This window comes from Phoenix dactylifera, chromosome 16 (assembly GCF_051530095.1).
Source record: "Phoenix dactylifera cultivar Ajwa chromosome 16, Ajwa_hap1_PhDact_Kaust_v1.1, whole genome shotgun sequence".
In the NCBI taxonomy this organism is placed as follows: domain Eukaryota; kingdom Viridiplantae; phylum Streptophyta; class Magnoliopsida; order Arecales; family Arecaceae; genus Phoenix; species Phoenix dactylifera.
In genome coordinates, this window is record NC_143205.1 from 13,479,438 (window position 1) to 13,500,012 (window position 20,575).

Below are 20,575 nucleotides of genomic sequence, written 5' to 3' on the forward strand. Positions count from 1 at the left end.
TCAAGCGACGGGTGAGGACTGAGTGCTGGAAAATGCTCATCAATCCATGCCTGCAGAAGCGTCATATAACCACTGATCTGTCTCACTGATGACCTCGACGCAATCCCCAACTGCCGATACAAATATGCTAAGGCAGCTGTACCCCAGGCATATGTGCTCACCCTATCCAGATCCCGCAGTAAACACAGATACGCTATAGGCACCCTGGTCCCACTCTTATCAGCAAAGAGTGTGCAGCCTAACAAAAATAACAAATAGGCTCGTGCTGCACACTCTATCCTCTGCTGGCTGTCTCTATCAGATACAGAGTGAAACTGAGTCCTCAGCCACTCCATCCTCACAGACTGATCGCGCGATGACAGTACCTCCTGACGCGCGTCTCCAGCTGACACCCCCAACAACTCCACAAGTAGCTCCTCAGCATCCCGATCACTCATCCTCTCAGGAGAAACTGCTACTGAGGCACCTGCGACAGGAATCCCTAAAATGGCGGATACATCATCCAACGTGATAGTGATCTCGCCAAATGGTATATGGAAGGTGTTCGTCTCGGGCTGCCATCTCTCTACGAAGCCCGAAATCAGAATCTTATCGATGAATCGATAAGAGCACTGTACTAACTCTATGAGGCCCGACTGCCTCAATAGTGCTTTGAACCTGGTATTTGGTTGGTTTGAAGACCACCACTTCCATTCACCAACCTTGGCAGTATGGTTCATGCACTTTAGTGGAGCCCGTTCCTGTAATATAAATGTATAATTACTACTACTTTATAAAACATCAATAAACAAAATATAATGCTATAACAAATAAACAATACCTGTTGCCTCCAGATGGAAGCTGCTATATGCGTCCTGAAACTGATCAGGACAGACTCATCCTCTGGACCTCCTGGACATGGTCCAACGGACTCATCGTCTTCGCCCCTAGCGGGCATATCATCATGCTCTGACTCAGGAGAGGGCGATGGCATATGAGCAGGCTCGAGAGAAGCAATCCTAGCACGACGTCTCCTAGCTGACGCCGTAGGTCTAACTCTGGCGGGACCGGGATCCATGTCTGAAAATATAGAAATTCAATGTTAGGCTATATCAAAGAAAATAATTCAATTGCATACATAAATAATAAATGATAAAACAAGCCAAAAAAGAAGCAAGTTACTTCTTGGAATCTACATGATTGGGTTTTGTGATAAATAATTCAATGTTACTTCAATTGCATACATAAATGATAATTCAAAAGTATACGACTCGTAAACTCAAGACATAACTCAATAAAAGTATACGATTCGGTTGTAGCATAGCCCTACATATAAAATAATTTATCACCAAGAATTAATGAATCAGAGGATCTGTTCGGCACAAAATTCAGCACGGCACGCGATTTGGCACCAGAAGCCTTCTGTTCGGCTGCACAGTGCCGAACAGAAGGCTTCTGTTCGGCTGCACAGAGCCGGACAGAACCCTTCTGTTCGGCTGCACAGTGCCGGACAGAAGCCTTCTGTTCGGCACTGTGCAGCCGAACAGAAGGCTTCTGTTCGGTTGAGGGTTGCCGAACAAAAGGCTTCTGTTCGGCACTGTTCAGCCGAACAGAAGCCTTTTGTTCGGCGATCCAGTGCCGAACGATTTGGGGAGGCGGGGGGGGGGGGAGCTACCTCGAGGTGGTCGTGGAGGCGCCGGCGAGGTGCTCGTTGCTCGGGAGATGGCCGGGGAGGTGGTTCCGGGAGAAGCCGGCGAGGTGGTCGGAGATCGGGAGAATGCCGGCGACGAGAGGGAGAAGGGGGAACGGGGGGGTTTTGGGCGTTGGCGAGGTGCACTGCACCGACCGGCGACGAGAGGGAGAAGGGGGAGACGGAGGGGGTTTGGCCGCCGGCGAGGTGCTTGAGGCGAGGTTTTTTGGGCGGAAGGGAGAAGCCGGCGGGTGTTTTGGAGGGGAAGAGCGGGGTGGGGGGGGTTTGGGGGGTGTAGAGAGCAATTTAGGTGAGGGGGTGGGGAGGGTGGGGGGTAATTTAGAAATTTTTAATTTTTTAGGGGTGTCCTTAGCAAATGGGGGGGTGTAGAGAGTATTTAATTTTTTTTTAATTTTTGGGGGGTGTCCTGAGCAATAGGGGGGGTGTATATAGAACCACCCTTAATATTAGGATTCCTAACAATTTAAATATATACCATTGCACTTGTCCATCCAAGCATTTACCATTATACCAAGCAATGGACCAATGGTCTCCAATATCCTAAAGCTTTAGGATTAATATTAGGATTCCTAGGATTGACATTGGCAATCCGACCTATAGATTTGGAGAGTTTGAGAAGGCCGTAATAGTTCGAGCCCCAACAGCAGCAGCAGCCTTCGATCGAAAAGGTTGCAGGCGAGATTGAGGGAAGACTAGCGTCGACCCGGGGCTGCTCATGGTTCTATTTTTTCTCCCATTGGCTGGAGAAAAAGAAGTCTAGCGTCCAACTTACAATGATAGAGTGGTAATTGTAATGGAAATTGGCTCTCTATTGGCTCGGGAACTGCAACCATATATGCTCCTTTCCATCGTAATCACCAGAAAGCAAATCCTCCCTCTCGGAATAATAACCAACAAATACTTCCCCCTCTCCACAACCGCTGTAGAACCAAGCCCCCACAACCACCAGCCCAAAACCCAATCCATCCAGTCCTCCAACAAAGAAATTGCCACCTACATCCGTAATGGAGACTTGGACTCCGCCCTCAGAGTCTTCAATTCCCTGCCCCTCAAAACCACCATCTCTTGGAACTCCCTCCTCGCTGGGTACTCCAGGAAGCCCGGAAAACTGAAAGAAGCCCTCCAACTGTTCGCTCAAATTCCCCAACCGGATGTCGTCTCCTACAACACCCTCCTCTCCTGCCACCTCCTCAATGCCGACCTTCACGGCGCCCGCCTCCTCTTTCAGACCGTGCCTTTCAAGGACCTCGTCTCCTGGAATACCATGGTCTCTGGGCTGTCCCGGCATGGCGCCATGGACGAGGCTCGAAAGCTCTTCTCGGCAATGCCTCAGAAGAATTCGGTTTCTTGGAATGCTATTGTCTCTGGATATGTGCATGCCAGCGACATGAGCATGGCTGAGGAGTTCTTCAATCGAGCACCGGATAAACATGATGTTGTGCTCTGGACAGCGATGATATCTGGGTACATGAATTGCGGTAAGATTGACAAGGCTCTGGAGTTGTTTGACAGAATGCCTGCAAGGAATTTGGTGTCTTGGAATGCTATGGTTGCGGGGTATGTTAAGAATGGTCGGCCCGAGGATGGGCTAAAGCTTTTCAAGACAATGGTTGGGAGCATTGAGGTGAGGCCAAATTCATCGACCCTGAGCAGTGCTCTGCTCGCCTGTAGCAATCTTTCGTCTCTGGAATTGGGAAAGCTGATCCACCAATTTGTTTTAAAGCTGCCGCTTGGTTTTGATACAACAGTCGGTACTTCGCTAGTGAGCATGTATTGCAAGTGCGGGGTTTTGGATGACGCCTGCAAGATTTTTTATGAAATGCGTAGAAAGGATATCGTCACATGGAATGCAATGGTCTCTGGGTTTGCACAGCATGGACATGGGGTGAAAGCAATAGCATTGTTTGATGAGATGAGGAGTGAGGGAGAAAAGCCCAATTGGATCACCTTTGTCGCGGTCTTATATGCTTGCAACCATACCAGATTGCTTGATCTTGGCATCCAGTACTTTGAATCAATGGAGAAGGATTATGGTATCATGCCCCAAATAGATCATTACTCTTGCATGGTTGATCTTTTCTGCCGAGCTGGTTTACTGGCAAAAGCAGTATGCTTCATCCACTCAATGCCCATTAAGCCACATCCAGCCATGTTCGGGACCTTGTTGGGGGCTTGCAGGGTCCACAAGAACTTGGAGTTTGCTGAGTTCGCAGCTCAAAAACTAGTTGAACTAGAGCCATGGAATGCAGGGGCTTACATCCAATTGGCTAACATATACGCATCCATGAACAGATGGGGCGATGTCTCGAGGGTGAGGCGGTTGATGAAGGAGAGTGAGGTGATAAAAACACCAGGATATAGTTGGATCGAGGTGAGGGGTGTCGTTCATGAGTTCAGGTCAGGTGACAGAGTTCACTTGCAATTGAACTTGATCCATGAAAAATTGTCTGAGTTGGAGAAGAAGATGAAGAAAGTGGGTTATGTGCCAGATCTTCAGTTTGCATTGCACGATGTGGGCGAGGAGCAGAAGGAGATGATGCTGATGCGGCATAGTGAGAAGCTTGCTATTGCTTTTGGGTTGATTAGCACATCTTCAGGGACTAAGCTGCGGGTATTCAAAAACCTTCGGGTATGTGGAGATTGTCACAATGCTGCCAAGTTTATTTCCATGATTGAAGTACGGGATATCATTCTCAGGGATACTACTAGGTTTCATCATTTCAGCAATGGCAGTTGCTCTTGTGGGGATTACTGGTGAAGAAGCTCCCAAATTATCCACGAGAGGCAATCACCAAGAAGGCATCGTTGCTGCATAGGGACCAAAACAGTAAAGCTCTGCAAATCGAAAATGCATAATCAACAAGCAGTATAAAGTGAATAAATTATAGTGGCTCATAAATCTGAATTTAACATTTGAAGATAAGTAGGTCACAAACTTCATGAAATTCTTAAAGTTACCTAAGACATGTTCTGATGGGTCTATGCTTGTCTCTGAGCCTGAAGTGTGGCCCTTGGTTGCTGCAGTCCTTGATTTTGCAATAGAAGCTTTGGCAGATTTAAGTGATCTACCAGACAGCTGTTGCAAGAATGAGCTTCAAAAAGGAATTTGAGAACATCGGAGCAAGACAAGCATACAGGGCAGCAATATAGTTATACTACTGAATTTGGAAGAGGATCATGCAGATACAAAATATTGATGCGATAGAAGTCTTTTTCAGGCCTTCAATATCATTCTAAGTCTGGTATTGTCTGTTTACTAGAGCTGAAACGTTGCCTGACCACAATTCAAGTTTATGCTTCCTGAAGTGCAGAGGATAGAGTTCATTTAAAAAATAATGGTGCAGACAGAAAAGTTCTCAACTATTTTTTTTTTCTCAGGATTGGGAAGCCTTGCAAACTTCCAAGTGCGATCCAGAAGCACATATGCAGAAGCCAATCAATTAGCAATTGTTCGATAGCAATAATTTCTACTTAATGCCACCTATTTGATAGTTGTAATTGCATCAAGGTTGATACATATTGGAATTTGAATTTCAAAATGTACATTTGCAGTGAAAGAGGACTATAACTTGTTTATGATCTTTGGCAGTGAAGAAGTATATGGTATCACAGTGCAATTCAGTGAAATCTTTTGCCCGCAAGCACTTGCCCAACCAGCAGCACATACACCTTCTTCTTGTATCTGTACTCTCAGCTGTGATGGATATACACACAAAAATCCATTTGCAACTTCCTTGCAAACGGCTCAACATGGTACTCCATTCCACATGTTAGGCTGATGTACATAAATGTGTCTTTTATTCTACTACATTTAATGCTCATCAATTAAAAGGACTGCATGTGTTTGGTTGGATCCCTATAATTTGGCCAGAGTCCAACCAGGCAAACTACAATTATCATGCAAAATTAGGGGGAGGGGATCCCACCTAGGCTGGAATCCAAGCACATGGAATGAGAATTCTTTGGACGAGCCTGAACTCACAAAAGCAAGAATTAAAAGCACAAAGTGAGGACTAATGCCACTCGGAATCCTACATCTTCGGGAGGTAATACTGCTCGAGCTGCTGGTGGTGCAATTAAATCACAATAAACTGCAACCAAATCATATCAAACTATGCAAAAACACGGTATCCAAATTGAATTACTGTACATATCAGAAGTTGCTATGTTATGTCCCCGCCCCGTGATTGCAAGCCGGGGGTCGCGGTAACCGCCGCACATTCATAGAAATTTTTTTCCACAAGCATGCAAGACATCTCAACATGATATCATAAATATGCAACAGAACAATTTAACTAATAATATGAAATCTTTATTTCATTAACTAACACAACTTACAATATTTCACAATTCTAACATTAATTTAAGATAATACATAATTTAAATAAACTCTAATATAAGATAACTGATGCCCCAGTTCTTCTAGTCGCTTTTCCATATTAAAAAATCCCAGTAGGCTAGTTCTCTGAATCTGTAAAAAAAATAAGAAATCATATAATGAGCTGGACAGCCCATTAAGCAATAGACACTTTAGCTAGATAAATCAAGCAATAAAATAATAAATATACTGAAATTAAGCATGCAAAATATATCGATTCAAAGCCAAATCGATGTGCTATCCAGTCACTTCAAATTTCAAATCTTGTTTCATAAATCAATTATCTTTTAAATCATCAAGTTTATCTCCATAGTCATGAGCTATGACCACATTTATACTCTATGGCTGAGCCAGAATATGAGCTCATTAAAGTACCAACATATAACTCCCACTGGCGGGGTATCGATATACCAACGTATAATTTTTACTAGCAGAGTATCGATATGCCAACATATAACCTTCACTGGCAGAATATTGATATGCCAGCAAATAGCCCTCACTAACAGGGAGCGATATACCAGTGAATAATCCCCACTAGCAGGGTGTCGATATACCAGCAAGTAACCCCCACTGACAGGATATCGATACATAGCTTGGCTGCGAGTCCAAATTCGTTTCAAAACAAAAACTCGTTTGTTCATATTCAGTGTTCCAAATTGTAAGATACATAAATTCATATAACATTGAAATCAATCGAATATAATCCATATCGAAATCTATACTTCAATTAAGAATCATACAATAATCAAGAAAGAGGCACATATAATAATAAACACTATGCATAAACTTTATAAATCAAGAATAATTTGATTAAAAAAATATTTATAATTTGCTGATAGATCTAGAAAAAAGAGTTACGTTACTTACCTTATGAAAACAATCCAACTAACAGATCCAATTAATCCCGAAAATTCTTCTCAGAGCGTAATATCCAAAAATTATATTTTTTATTAAAATTTCATCATAATTATTTTTTTAAAATAAAAATTTTAAATTTTAACACGCTCACAAGGTTGACCAAGCGGAAGTGCTTGACATCCCGGTTGGTTCGATCAAAGTAAAATTTACTAAATCATGCGCAGAGTAGGGCACAGATGGTTCAAGAAAGATTGAAAAAATCAAATCTAATATTGTTTGGCAGGAGGCTAGGGTGGAGGCTAACACGCCGCCTGACGACCTTGAATTAGGACCTTCACCAGGGTTGACCTAGAATCAAGAAGAGAATTACCTTACTAGTCTATCATCTCTAGAGAGAGTAGGGAAAAAGTTCAAATAAAGAGAGAAACTTTATAGAGAGAAAGAATGGACAAGAGAGAGAATCTTAGTCCGGGTTCAATCAGAGCTCTGAGTGTGGTTGTCAATGGCATGGGTCAACCTAAATCAATCAACATGTATGGCCATGAGTGAAGAGAGAGAAACTTTGCAGAGAGAGAAATAAGAGAGAAAAAGAGAGGAGAAAGAAAGAAGATCGAGATTCTCTTCTTCTTTTCCAAAATAGGGGGAGTTCATCTCTCCCTTTTCTCTGTGATCAGATCCAAGGGGCAGCTGTGGTGGCCAACCCCAACGATGGTAGGAAGCAGCAAGGCCAGCTCGGCCAATCTCGGCAACCGACGACGGCAAACTCGGGAGAACGAGGGGCCGAAATAGGGCACCCTGTTCGGATGATTTTCTGGCAGTTTGCATACCCAAATCATGGTGGTTCGCAGCTAAAATACTAGGAGAGAAAGAAAAGGAGAAGAAGAAGACTTGCCGTGGTCCAGCAAGGTGGTCCGACAGCTCCTTCCAACAACAAATCAAGAAAGAAGATCGGAGGAGGAGCTTAGGATTGGTGGCTCAAACTCAGGTGAACTCGAAGGAGAAGGAAGAGGATATTTAAATAGTTGATCCCGACCTTATCTGGCCGGAGGATATTTAAATAGTCGCACGTGCAGTTGGCCCAAATGTAGCTAGGCTAGTTAAGTGGACCAAGCCCCATCCTCTGGTTTCACACATTAAAACCATGACATTATGCACTAAGCTTGCCCACATTCAAATTATGCATGCTAGCCTAGCAACTTAGGGTGCAATCGAGCTGAGCTAAATCAAGTAGCTAGATGCTCGAGCTCGTATCAATTCAAAATACTTAGCTCGAGATCGAACGAGCCTTAATATGTAAACTCATATTCGACTCGATAAAAAATATATATTGTAAATAAATATAATATTATTAAAAATATATGTATTTGGCACGTAAGTTTCCAAAGAGTATTTTGCTGCTCTGTCTCGTAATAAGGGAGTTGCGTTGAGCTTGGGCAACTCGCCGGCTAGTTTTTTAACCCTCCAAGCGGCTTGCCCGTCGTTCTGCATTCTGTTGGGTGTCTTTCAAAAGAAGTACGAGGCTAAAAACGTAACTTGGTCTTTTGCTTTTCGGCTCACACAGTTTCCGGCGCTATCGCTTTCCTTACCCTCCTCGCGTGCCAGTTCTATTTTATTAATATTCACCCTCACCCCACTTCGCTATTGGATTTCTCTTCAACCTCCCTCTCTTTCCGTTCCTGATTCTAATACTCTTCTCGAAACCCCAGAGAGCGACGGTTCCATCGTCTACATCCCCTTTTCCGGCGAAAAAACCTATCGCAATTCCCGCCGGAATTACCCTATTCGTCGGTGGACCAGTTCCCTCGGTCTCCCTCCATGAATCCGGAGTAGTAAGTCCCCAAATTTCCAATTAGTATCTTTCCTCTATAAGTTTTGTTCCGAGAACAGCTAGATGTGTGAAATTTCTAGTTTTTTTGTTTGATTTTTGATCGGGTGCGCTAGGGTTGGGGTAGGATCTGGCCAACTGAGTTATTTCTCTGCTAAGATTTACTCCGGTTTATTGAAGCGATCTGGCGTCTGTTATCTCTTTTGATTGGTAAATTGGATTGGGAGGGCCGGATTAGATGGTTAATTTGCGACGTTGACTTCTTGTGCGTTCTGGATCGGATGTTTTGGTTCCAGATCTGGCGTGGGATTGGGTTTTGAATCTGGGTTGATGCCCCAGCTTGGTTATTATTGTCTGGGTTAATTTTGTGCACGAAACTGACGGTGTGTATATTGTGTTCGAATTGTGTTGGGATATACTTGTGGGTTTGTTAGAAGGTTGATCTTTGGTTGGCATCCATTGTATTGGATTGATCTTTGGTTGGCATCCATTGTAAAGCGATGAGTTGAGCCTTCATGCCTTGGCTATATTGGCGTATCAGTGGAATATGGTGGAATTTGTCCCTAATTTGCATCACTTTGAGATAGTTTTACTTGTAAGGAGGTGTTTAGAAGGAAAAGAAAAATTATCTTCATATTCTGGAAATACTCTGACTTTTTTTTGTGTGTATGGTTACTGGTTGATCTATTTAGAATACATTCGGTTCGGTACATGGTGGTCAGACTCATATGGTGCAAGTTTTTTTTTTTCTTTTTTCTTAAAGTGGTGGATATGTACATCCAAAATGTTTTGAATTCATAATATTATTGCTCTGGAAGCATCTCATGATACCATAAACAGATCCGTTAATAAAGGTATCATACTTTTGGTTGGCAATGTGTGGTAGTTATAGCATACCAATTTCAGAAATTTGACCATATTCTAGGTAGAGATTTTTCCTGAACCTGTTTTGTGCTATTAGTCTACAAACATGTAACCTTGTGCTTGACTTTACTGGCAGCATTTATTGCTTTAAATTTCGTCAACCAGATACTGTCTAGCTAAAGGTGTAACTAACCTTTTAGATCTGTCTCTTTGAAGGCTTTGGCATAGAATAAACAGTGTTTTATGGTGATAATTTCTGTGGGTCAACATTTTTTGGTGAAATAATTTAGAAATAATGTAAAAAAATTCTTGTGGTCACATAATAAGCACACGAGAATTTAAGTTGATGTTTCAATGGATATTAGATAATTAATGTGGAGATTAATATTTGGATTTACATCGTTAATGTCCATCAATTTGATCTATCTTTTACTAAAAAAAATTAGGGTTTAGGGGGTTAACTAGGGGAGGCAGCACTTTTTGAAATTTTTTATTTCAAATGAAGCATTTTGTTCAATTATTTTTATAACATTTGTCATATTGAAAAGAACACGGGATGAATAGTGTACGTGTTTTGCATTGTTTTGAGGAAATTGTTTGACCTGGCCAATGCTAGGCAGTTTTATTTTGCACTTATTGGTTGTATGTATAGGGTTTAATATGTTTACCTATTCGCTTTATTGGAATAGTAACTCATCAAGGTATACATTATGATTTATAAAATATTACAATTTTTTTTTATCAATCCACATGATGACTGAAATTGTTTTTCTTCCATATGTGATATGGTTTGTTTTTATTTCTCATCATTTTTTATATTTTTTCACTTAAAAATTTATTTATTTCTTCTTTTTTTTTTTGTTTTTGTCAATCAAAGTTTGCGAGGTAAGAAGGAAATTTAAGTTCTTAGTTATTTAATTGAGGAGTTGAATACCTTTAGTTTACTTAGCTTTGATGGTGATATAACAACAAACAACCCTTAGAAAATGGAGGTAGTGCCTAAGCGTTGGAGTTATGTGTGAAGGTGATGTTCCTAGGTGGAACCCCTGTATTGGTGGAGATTTTAGGTGTTCTAACCCTATTTTATAAGTGTTAATTTAAGAAGGTTGTTCATTGTTTTAGTGTTACTCTTCAGTAATTTCTAATAAGGGCATGTCATGGTATTGGTGTGCATTCATGTTAGGATCGAAGTCCAAGTTTGCACCAAATCATGGTCTGCCGTACCGGTCCGGCCTGGGATCGGTACCGGATCAGCGTGGAATCCGGTACCGGTAGTTTATTGTTGAAGAACCGGTACGGAACCGGTTCGGACCTGTACGGGACCGGTTTCGTACCGGTCCGGGCCGCCATCGGTACGCCGACCGGTACCGATACGGCAGACCTTGCACCAAATTGTGTCCTAAATACATAGTGGCCTCATTGGTAGGGCTGAAAACTGATTATAGATCTACTTGGATCCACTTCTGTATCCAAATTCTTATAGATATAGATTTGTGTACATCTTTCCAACTCTGATCCAAATTGTATTTTTTTTAAAGTTTTTCAAATCTGGATACGGCTTTGATGATTTTCTGCAGGATGCAGATCTGGGCATTCGTATAATTTAAGCTAATTGAAAACCTCTAATCCTTCAATAAAACACTACGAGAACCAAGTTTCTGGTGGCCAATAGGAGGGTGGGCAACATAGTGGTCCTTTCTAGCATGAAATAAAAGCGCGAGGGCAAGGGTTTTCATGGTGCCTTGCTAATGAATGCTCTTGTTGGATCTTGGATTGGCTAGGAGCCAAGACTTACTCCAAACAATAGTAGGTCCTAGACTGAAGTTTGGCTTGCAGGATTTCCAGTTCTTTGACTTTATTTGAAGCTTTTGCTTCCTAATGGTGTTTTAGGGTCTCGCGTGGTATTAGGATTAGGACTGAACTATCAACTAGTACAAGTTATCAATTTACTATAATAGCAAAATGGATATAATCTGCTTTGGTGTTGGTTATAGAATGATGTAATTTTAGTGTCAGCTTTTGAACTATATAGTGAATGGGAGATAATATAGTTTTTATAACATAGAGCCTTGGAATGGCTATTATATAATATAGGCCCAATGCGTAAGTAGTCTGCCCCATCTCCATTGGACCCCAAAGGAACCTTTAGGGCTGGCATTGTGATTTTCATTCTGCATTGCATGTTCCTAGTGCCATGAAGTCCTTCTCCCTGTACTTCCTCTTCAATGAGGAGAGTGTTCCTTCTGAGGGGGCCTGAGGGCCATTAAGCCTGAGAGAAGCCCACTAGTCGTGTTGGGGCCTTGGGCTGTGGCCATATGGTGGCTTGTGGAAGCCTGCGGGGCTGATCCTCCCACCAAGTGGCAGGAAGCGCTTGTCAAAAGTTTCTGATGCTCAGTAGGAGGGCGAGAAACATACTGTTCCTTTCTAGAATGAAGCAAGAGTATGAGGAGGGCAAGGGTTCCATTGGTGCCTCGCTAGAAAGTGCTCTTATGGCTCTTGGGTGGCTGGTAGCTGGGAATTACTACAAACAATTAGATTGTAATTTGGTTGTGAGGGAATTACTGCAGACTATTAGATCGTTGTTCGGCTTGTGGGGTTCTATCTTTCCTTATGCTAGGTATTGGTTTCCAACTTTTGGGACTTTTGCTTCTTAATGATGTTTTAGGATTTCATATGGTGCTGGGTTATGGTTGATTTATCAGTTAATATAAGTTGTCAATGTACTATAATAATAAAATGGATACGTTCTGCTTTCGTGTTGGTTTTCAAATGATGTAAATTTAGTAGTTTTGGAACTATCATGAATGGGAGATAATATGGTTTGTATAACATAACAATAGCTGGCCTTGGAAGGTTTATTGACATGACATGCACACACATAAATATGGCTTATGTTTTGATATTCTTTTTTTGCATTGTTTTAATATGTACAGCATTATGTGGTTTCATTTAGCCTTCTCTTCGCTTTGAGCATTAACTAAGGGCCCATTTGGCATCACTTTTATTTTTCATTTATATTTTAAAAAATCATAGAAATCAAGACAAGAAACATTTTTGGTGCTATTATTTTATTTTTTTTATTTTTCATGTTATTTTTATTATTTCTAAAAAAGAAAGAAAGAACTCTTACTTTATCTATTTTCAAAAATAAGAAACTCATGTCTTTTACCACCATCATCGATTATCACCATCATCTCCACCATCATCATTGCAATCGCCATCACCATTATTATCACCACTATTATTGGCATCGCCGTTGCCTCGACCGCCAACACTGTTGTTGCTACCACCACAACCATTGCACTCCCACCTCTGCCACACTAGCATTGCCGCTATGGCCTTTGCTACACCACCACCACTATCATCACTGCCACCGCCACATCATTAGTGCCTTGACCACGCCACTACCGCCACTACAATCTCCATTGTCTCCAGCACCATGATCACCATCTCAACCACCAACATCATGTTTATAGTTTCAAAAGTAATTGACTATACCAAATATGTTTATATTTTGAAAAATTTAGATATAAAATAGAAACAAAAATTCTATTTTTTATTTCTAAAAAGAAAAATAAAGGGGTCTCTAATGATGCCTAAGTTTTTTCTTTTTCTTTTTCTTTCTTGTATTTTTTTACAAATGCTATAGGCAATATCTTTCATGAGCCTTAATTATCTGATTGTAGATCTCTAATATTGCAATCAGTATTGGTGAATGTGAAGTTGTTATTAACTTAAGGATGACATCAGTTGCTTGGCTTTTGGTTCTTTCTGTCACCAGATATCCTTCAGACACTTTAGTTTTTCTTGGTAGGTCATTTTCAAGACTGAAAAACTTTACTCAGTAGAGGTTCTATCTCTTCCAGCTATCTAGTTTCCTCTGGCCAATACCCAAATCACATCTGAATTCATTTAAACAAATGTAGATATAACTGCTATTTGATCCATATCTATTCTCATTTATGACAAGGAGATGACTAATATCCAACTTGTATTCATTTCAAACAAAATATAATGTAACTAATAATATACTTATATCTATTTAGAACAAATATGGATACAAATTTTAGTTTTTTTTCTTTCCATGATATATCCATCTCCATATCAACTAAATAAAAGGGGAGCTGATATTCAACTCATATCATATGTGTTCAACCCCATTCAAACTTTTTCAGCACCTTACATGGGACTTCATCTATAACCTTTCACATTGGATTTTATTACTGCATACCAGCTTGTTCTGGTACATGTCTCTTTCATACACATGGTACAGGTTGATACAGTACTGTGGGTCATTAGCTTGCTTTCCCATTTTAAACCCATGCACAACCATACCAGATAATCCTATTTCCATCTGGGGCAGGATGGGGCTCACTTTGTTGTTCCTTTTGATTTTTTCTGGAGATCTTGAGATCCGATTTATCAATCAAATGCAGTATGAGCTGAAACTGATCAAAGGAAAAATTTTAAGATAATATATCAGCTTTCCATAGTACTATCACTATATAGGCTTCTTACAGACAAAGCAGTTAAATGTAAAAATTTGCAATGTTTTGGCAAACATAGCTTTATGCCCCCATTATAGTTTTGTTATGAATTGAACACTTATTTGTGTGAATATGACTATTTGTAAATTAACAGAATTGTGCAATGCATTTAGTAAATAACAATAAGAACAGACTGTTGTGATGATCTATGATGCTAATTTTGAAAGATGAATTACAGATTATGTTATGTCTAACTAAGCATATAAATATACTACTATAAAGTGGTAAACAATGATCGTTTATAGATAAATGAATGAAGGAGCATATCTCAATCTGCCAGCTGCAAAACTTTCTTAGAAGTTGTGTATATTGGTGCATGCCAAGCATCAGCATGGTCAGTTCTTGGCTCATCTAGGCACTATTCCTGATTCTGCAAGCCTTATTTTATATAGTGGAAGCCATGGTCAGTACGAGGTCTCACTTATTAGCTTAAGTAATAGATTATTGTAACAGATGTAATAGTCCCATTGAGAATTTGAATATATTGAGAATTTGGATATTCCCTTTTGGAATAGATGACTCTCTAACTTCTACAAACTCTTCCATTTGGCAGCATATGTAGACTAGTTTTTAACTTGCATGCTTGGATGTAGGCGTCCAATTATCACAATAGGACAAAGATATATGCTTGATTTTTAAGTTGTCACTGTGACTAGAGATGGGTGAAAATTAAACATCTGTAATTGCATGTCATGACCATTGTAGGTCTTTTCTGTACATTACTACTAATGAGGAGGAAACCATTTTATAAGTTTAGTTTTTTGGCTCATTTAAGAAGCCATTCACAAGCTATATGTTCCCCTTAATGATGATCTGTAGTTAAACTAAAGATAGTCTTGGTTTCTTGTCAATCAAAAATACTTATTCAAGAGATTCTTATGAAGATCCTTTACTGCTATTTTTACTATACAGTGATACATTGAAGCTGATCAAATCCCAAAAATGCACAAGCTAGCCTTATTATATGGTGGCATATGCTGAGCATAGAAGCCAATAAGCCATATTGTAACTTTAGATACCTGAATAAAGAACACATGCAAAATTGAATTTGTGTGTGTGTGTGGTGAAGCAGTGGTTTTTAAAAGAAAATTAGGTTGTGGAAGCATAACTGAAGCATCTAATTAAGTAATATTGAATATTGTGAAATAGAATCTGCTCATGGTATGGTAAAATAATGAATAGTTTATTTACTAGACTGAGATTGTTTTTGATAGAATATAATTTGCAATAGATCAAAAAAAATATTAAGATGGATGAACACATTATGAAAAGGTGTTTTAGTGATGTGAGTGAGGTTATAAAGCGAATCCAGCACCCTATTGATTTTGGATACTTATATCCCAACTTATTGGGTTGGATATATGATTTCTCTCCTTTGCCATCCATGAGGAGCTCTATTACATTATCTTCTCAACACGTGCATTTTCTTGTCCTGTTTAGGATTTCCATCCATGATTTTGTCTTTCCTTGTTCTGGTCCTATGTGACAAACCTGAGCTCATTTTCTTATTGGACTCTTAGTCTTAGCTGCATATTTCAATCAGTTCACCACATCGTTACGGTAATAAAAGCCATGGTACTGGTAACATAGATTATTTTTCCTTTCTCGCTTGCATGTCATAATATGTGGTGGATCAAATAAAATATAGCCAAATAATTTTTATAGCACTTCATAATAGTTAAAAGGATGATCTCCTTACTTTCTTATTTGTCTTGAAATTGGTCTCTCAAAGAATTGACTCTGCAAGCTTTTCTCTTTTGCAGCGATTATTTGTTCAAGCTTCTGCTTATTGGTGACTCTGGTGTTGGCAAATCATGTCTTCTTCTGAGGTTTGCGGTAAGGAGACTAGTTCATTTTTCCTGTAACTGTACATTAAGTGGTGATCGTTTTTCTTTTAAATCATGAAGAACATGGAAGGACGTTGATTTTCTTTATACATGAAACAGTGGCATGATAATGATTAAATATCATGCATATTCATCAGTTGCCCAAAAAAATAAAATAAAATTTTGGGCCTCGTATCTGTTCCCAACAAATTTGGAAGTTGTTGCAAAACTGTACATGCTTGTGTTTACGTAAAACCACTATCAAGACTCACTTTACGGTAATACGTACCATTGGTTTTCTCGTACATGGAAATGACCTTTTAAACATCAATGTGGTTGAGTATATGCAGACTGATCATAAACACTAATTAGAAGACGAAAGGATTTCTCAGTCTAAATTCTTTCTGAAAACTTTTAAATATTTTTTTCCTTGTTCTTTGGTGTTCTGGACTGCTACTTTATCTGGGCAGCACAATGGAAAGATGCTAGCAATATATTTTCTGTCTTGTGAAGCAGGCCTTGAAAATTGGAGTTATAAGATTTTCCATCTATCATATTAGGACTTAATGGTCTTATTTTCTTATTAAAATGGCATCTTTCTGTATTATCAATAAAGTGATTGTTTGCATGCCTTACTAATCATTTTCTTTGTGTTGGTTAGGATGATTCGTATTTGGAGAGTTATATCAGCACAATAGGAGTTGATTTTGTAAGTACGACTTTTTCTTTGGTGATGGCTTTGACTGGATGGAGAATGTGTAAATTATACTAATGCAGTCTTCTTTTTTATAGAAAATACGCACTGTGGAGCAGGATGGGAAAACCATTAAACTTCAGATAGTGAGTATGACATTCTTGTTTAATGTGATATAATGTGGATATTGTATTTCCTAAAAAAGGCACAAATAATAATAATACTATGCTGGGGTAAATAAAAGAAAATGCATGTTTCCTTTAGGGTTTGAAGTGACTTGTATTTTATCATGGCATATTCCATGAAGGATTTGCCCAAACGGCCAATCATTTTAATGTCAGACTTGGATCAGGGTAAGGGGTGAAAGTATAAGATCCAACAGGATTATTAAGTCAAGATGGTCTACTTGTATCCAGATCTGGTCCTTCTGTTTTGGGATTTAACTGGGATTAATATTGGGTGAGTATGTTTACCCTCGTTCTTTCAAGTATCTGTGCTCACATGGACTATAGAAGAATGCTAATGGCTGCACCTGTCTCTTGGAGCACACCTGCTAGGCTTCCCAATTATTGAAGGTTTCTTACTTTTTTATGCTGCGGGTAAAAAGGGGGATGAACAAACCATTAAATGTTGCTGCTCTCTCTCTCTCTCTCTCACACACACACACACAAGTACAAATGAATGCTTAATTCCTTTATCTCTTTTAAAGTGTTTATTTTCAAATTTCAACTTTTAGGGCTTGTTTGGATATTCCTACAAGATTGGCTGAAAATCCTGTAGGAATAAGGTTTGTTGGCCCATCTAGCTTACATTTTCTAAGAGCCTCTTCAAACTCAGCCCAAATCCTAGCCTATGAGCTGCAGAAAGAAAAGAATTACCTATAGAGGTCTTTTTTTTTTTTCTTCCCATAGAATTTGGGATGGGTGGAGTTTGGTTGATACAGGGTCATGCTTAAATGAACAACCCAATCCATGAATCCTACAGGATTTGCAGCCCAATTCTATAGGAATAGCCAAACAAACCCTTAGTATGATCCAGAATACTACATCGTTAGTAATTTTTTTATGACTAATAATTACATATAAGTTCTTTGTTGTGATTCCAAACTCACTTTTATTAATTTTGTTTTGAAAAAATAATAAATTAGTTTGACCAAAAAATTAGATTTTGATTTGATGTTGCCAAGTCCTAAAGAATTAGAATTATGATCAATAGAAAGCTAACCTGTAGTCTTGGAGAAGTATAGCTATCATATATGTAGATTAGTACTCTCTAATTTTCTTGTTGGTTATCTTGGGTCCATTTCTTTTAAGGGTTGGTGGGTTCAGGGTATTGTCACATCGACTCCATATATGTTCTAGTGAAAACATTGACCCTTTGTACAAAATTGATCCACATTTTGAATCCAAGCCTCTCTATAAGATCACTTTATTGCTGTTCTGAATTATCTTGAGATTTCTTGTTTATGTTGAGCCTCTTCATTTCCCTTGTTTGGTACAGTGGGACACTGCTGGGCAAGAACGCTTCAGGACAATTACTAGCAGCTACTACCGAGGAGCTCATGGAATTATTGTCAGTTCTCTCTCCATGCATCCCGCATCATTTTTCTTCTTACTCTGGAATTGAAGGGCTTTCTGATGATTATTTGTACTCACTTGATGTGCAGGTGGTATATGATGTGACAGACCAGGAGAGCTTCAATAATGTTAAGCAGTGGTTGAATGAGATTGACCGTTACGCAAGTGAAAATGTCAACAAGCTTCTGGTTGGAAACAAGTGTGATCTTACTGCAAACAAAGTTGTGTCATATGAGACAGCCAAAGTGAGCTATTCTTTTTCAGTTAGTAGCTGATTGCATAGTATAACATACTAGATAAATCGATTTTATCATTTAGGTGGTAGGCGATATATTCATATATGCCATCTTTTATCCACCTATGGATATTCTGTTAGAATCTGTATTTGATTTTGTTTGACATCTTAGAAAATGTCTAATCCTGATTCCATTTTGTTAGGCATTTGCCGATGAAATTGGTATCCCTTTCATGGAGGCTAGTGCCAAAAATGCAACTAATGTAGAGGAGGCTTTCATGGCCATGGCTGCTGCAATTAAGAATAGGTAGGGATGTTGGAAACCTCATATTAAGCGTGTCATGTATAATAAAACTCTAAACATGCGTGTTTGCTGGTTTCAGGATGGCGAGCCAACCAGCTATGAACAATGCTAGGCCTCCGACGGTGCAGATTCGTGGACAACCTGTCAACCAGAAGAGTACTTGCTGCTCTTCCTAGATTGGCGATTTGGCATGTTAGATCAGCTGAACTTTATATTTGGGAACTGCAGGCCTCGTTATTTTCTTCTCTATTCATTAAAATTTGATGGCATTATTCAATTCTTTCTTAACTATTTGTTTTAAGTCTGTACAAATTGGGATTCAGATAATAGTTTTGCAGTTCCTATTTGATGCTGAAGCTGCAGGTGGTGTTCATTTGGATTTTTAGATTCTAGGTGGTAACCAAATAAAATTCATGTAAAACAGGATGAGCTGGACCATTTGAAGTTGGAAGGTCCGATATTTCTAGATTAATTATGTGTAACAAGCAAAACTAGGGTGTATAAATGTCTATAAAATCTAACAAAACGTCCCATATCCCGAGGGATATGTGATGGTGATACTAATCGAATCATTGCTGGAGATCCATGTTTGGTTCTGACGGAGCCGATTAGCAACCATCTTGCATTTAGCACCTTGAAAATTCCAAACACGGAGATTCTTTTGTTGAGACAAGCTGAGGCCATCTGTTCGGTTGGAAGGGTGGCAAAAAGACAATATGAGGAGAGAGAATGAGGATGCGCATATTACTTCAATTAAACTGGTACATCATGGTGCATTAAGCCCATATATTCTACTATGAAATCTAAACTCCCCAGCACCTCCACTTCATGCTCCAATCAACAGCCTGAGCCGGAGTTAAATCTGGCCTAGCCCAAACTTAGTTAAGCCGAGCCAAGTCGTCTGACAGTACATTCTCCGAGCTCAATCCTGCCACAGCAGGACAAGTGGAATGATCTTTTTTCGTTTAGACCATTGTTACATACTGCTCTGGGTATAAACCCCAGACATATTAGCTCTTCCGTAAGCACATGCTGAAAACAACCAAACCCATTAATCAAGGATCTCCATAAACAAAACATTATTCCATATATATATATATATATATATATATATATATATATATATATATATATATATATATATATATATATATATATATATATATATATATATTGGGGGAAAAGAAAACTTGGCTTCCTTCTGAAGCAGGGAAGGAGGTGATGGCAGTGGTGCCTGACGTCGTGGAAGCTCTCCATCTCCATGGTCCCTCGCCGTCTTCGGTCTCAGCCTCCTCCGGTGCCAACCTGACACCGTCTATGTAGTCAGGCTCAGGCTCTGACAACGAGCCGAACAGCCGGGTCCACCAGTTGTCGCTGCTCCGCCTGCGCCTCTCGGTGATTTTTTGATCGCATAGCTTGAGCTAATTGCAGGATTCTAGATCCCTTCATTAGTTCTGGTTGTTTGAGCTGCTGCAATTTACTCAAATTATTCGCGCGCAATGGTGGTGTTTATGTGCTGTGATTAGTCCAGATTGTTAAGCTAATTACGAAACTTTCAATCCCATAAGAATACTAAATTCTATAATTAGTTGATTATTTAAGCTAATTGCGAGATTTTTGATACCATAATAACTTTACACAGTTTCTCAACATGGTGAATTGAGCGAATTGATGAGAATTTGGCAGTCACTTTCCACTCTCATCTCAGAAGTCCCCTCTCCTCTGCAATCATGAAGGCATCCCTAATAGCCCATCCCTAATAATACCTGTGGAAGGT

At 39.6% G+C, this 20,575-nt stretch overlaps 2 protein-coding genes across 2 annotated transcripts; both read left to right on the forward strand.

Moving 5' to 3' along the window:
* Positions 1–1,990: 1,990 nt before the first annotated feature.
* LOC103712428 (Tetratricopeptide repeat (TPR)-like superfamily protein) lies at positions 1,991–5,266 on the forward strand. Its single transcript, XM_026806687.4, has one exon. The coding sequence runs from the start codon at positions 2,484–2,486 to the stop codon at positions 4,446–4,448; it is 1,965 nt and encodes a 654-aa protein (XP_026662488.4). The 5' UTR covers positions 1,991–2,483; the 3' UTR covers positions 4,449–5,266.
* A 3,297-nt stretch (positions 5,267–8,563) lies between these two features.
* Positions 8,564–19,154, forward strand: LOC103712476 (GTP-binding protein YPTM2-like). The gene is made up of 8 exons (XM_039114800.3): positions 8,564–8,755; positions 15,926–15,998; positions 16,650–16,697; positions 16,781–16,828; positions 18,183–18,254; positions 18,349–18,504; positions 18,698–18,801; positions 18,878–19,154. Exons 1-8 carry the CDS (start codon positions 8,742–8,744, stop codon positions 18,972–18,974), a joined length of 612 nt encoding a protein of 203 aa, XP_038970728.1. The 5' UTR covers positions 8,564–8,741; the 3' UTR covers positions 18,975–19,154.
* Positions 19,155–20,575: the final 1,421 nt, after the last annotated feature.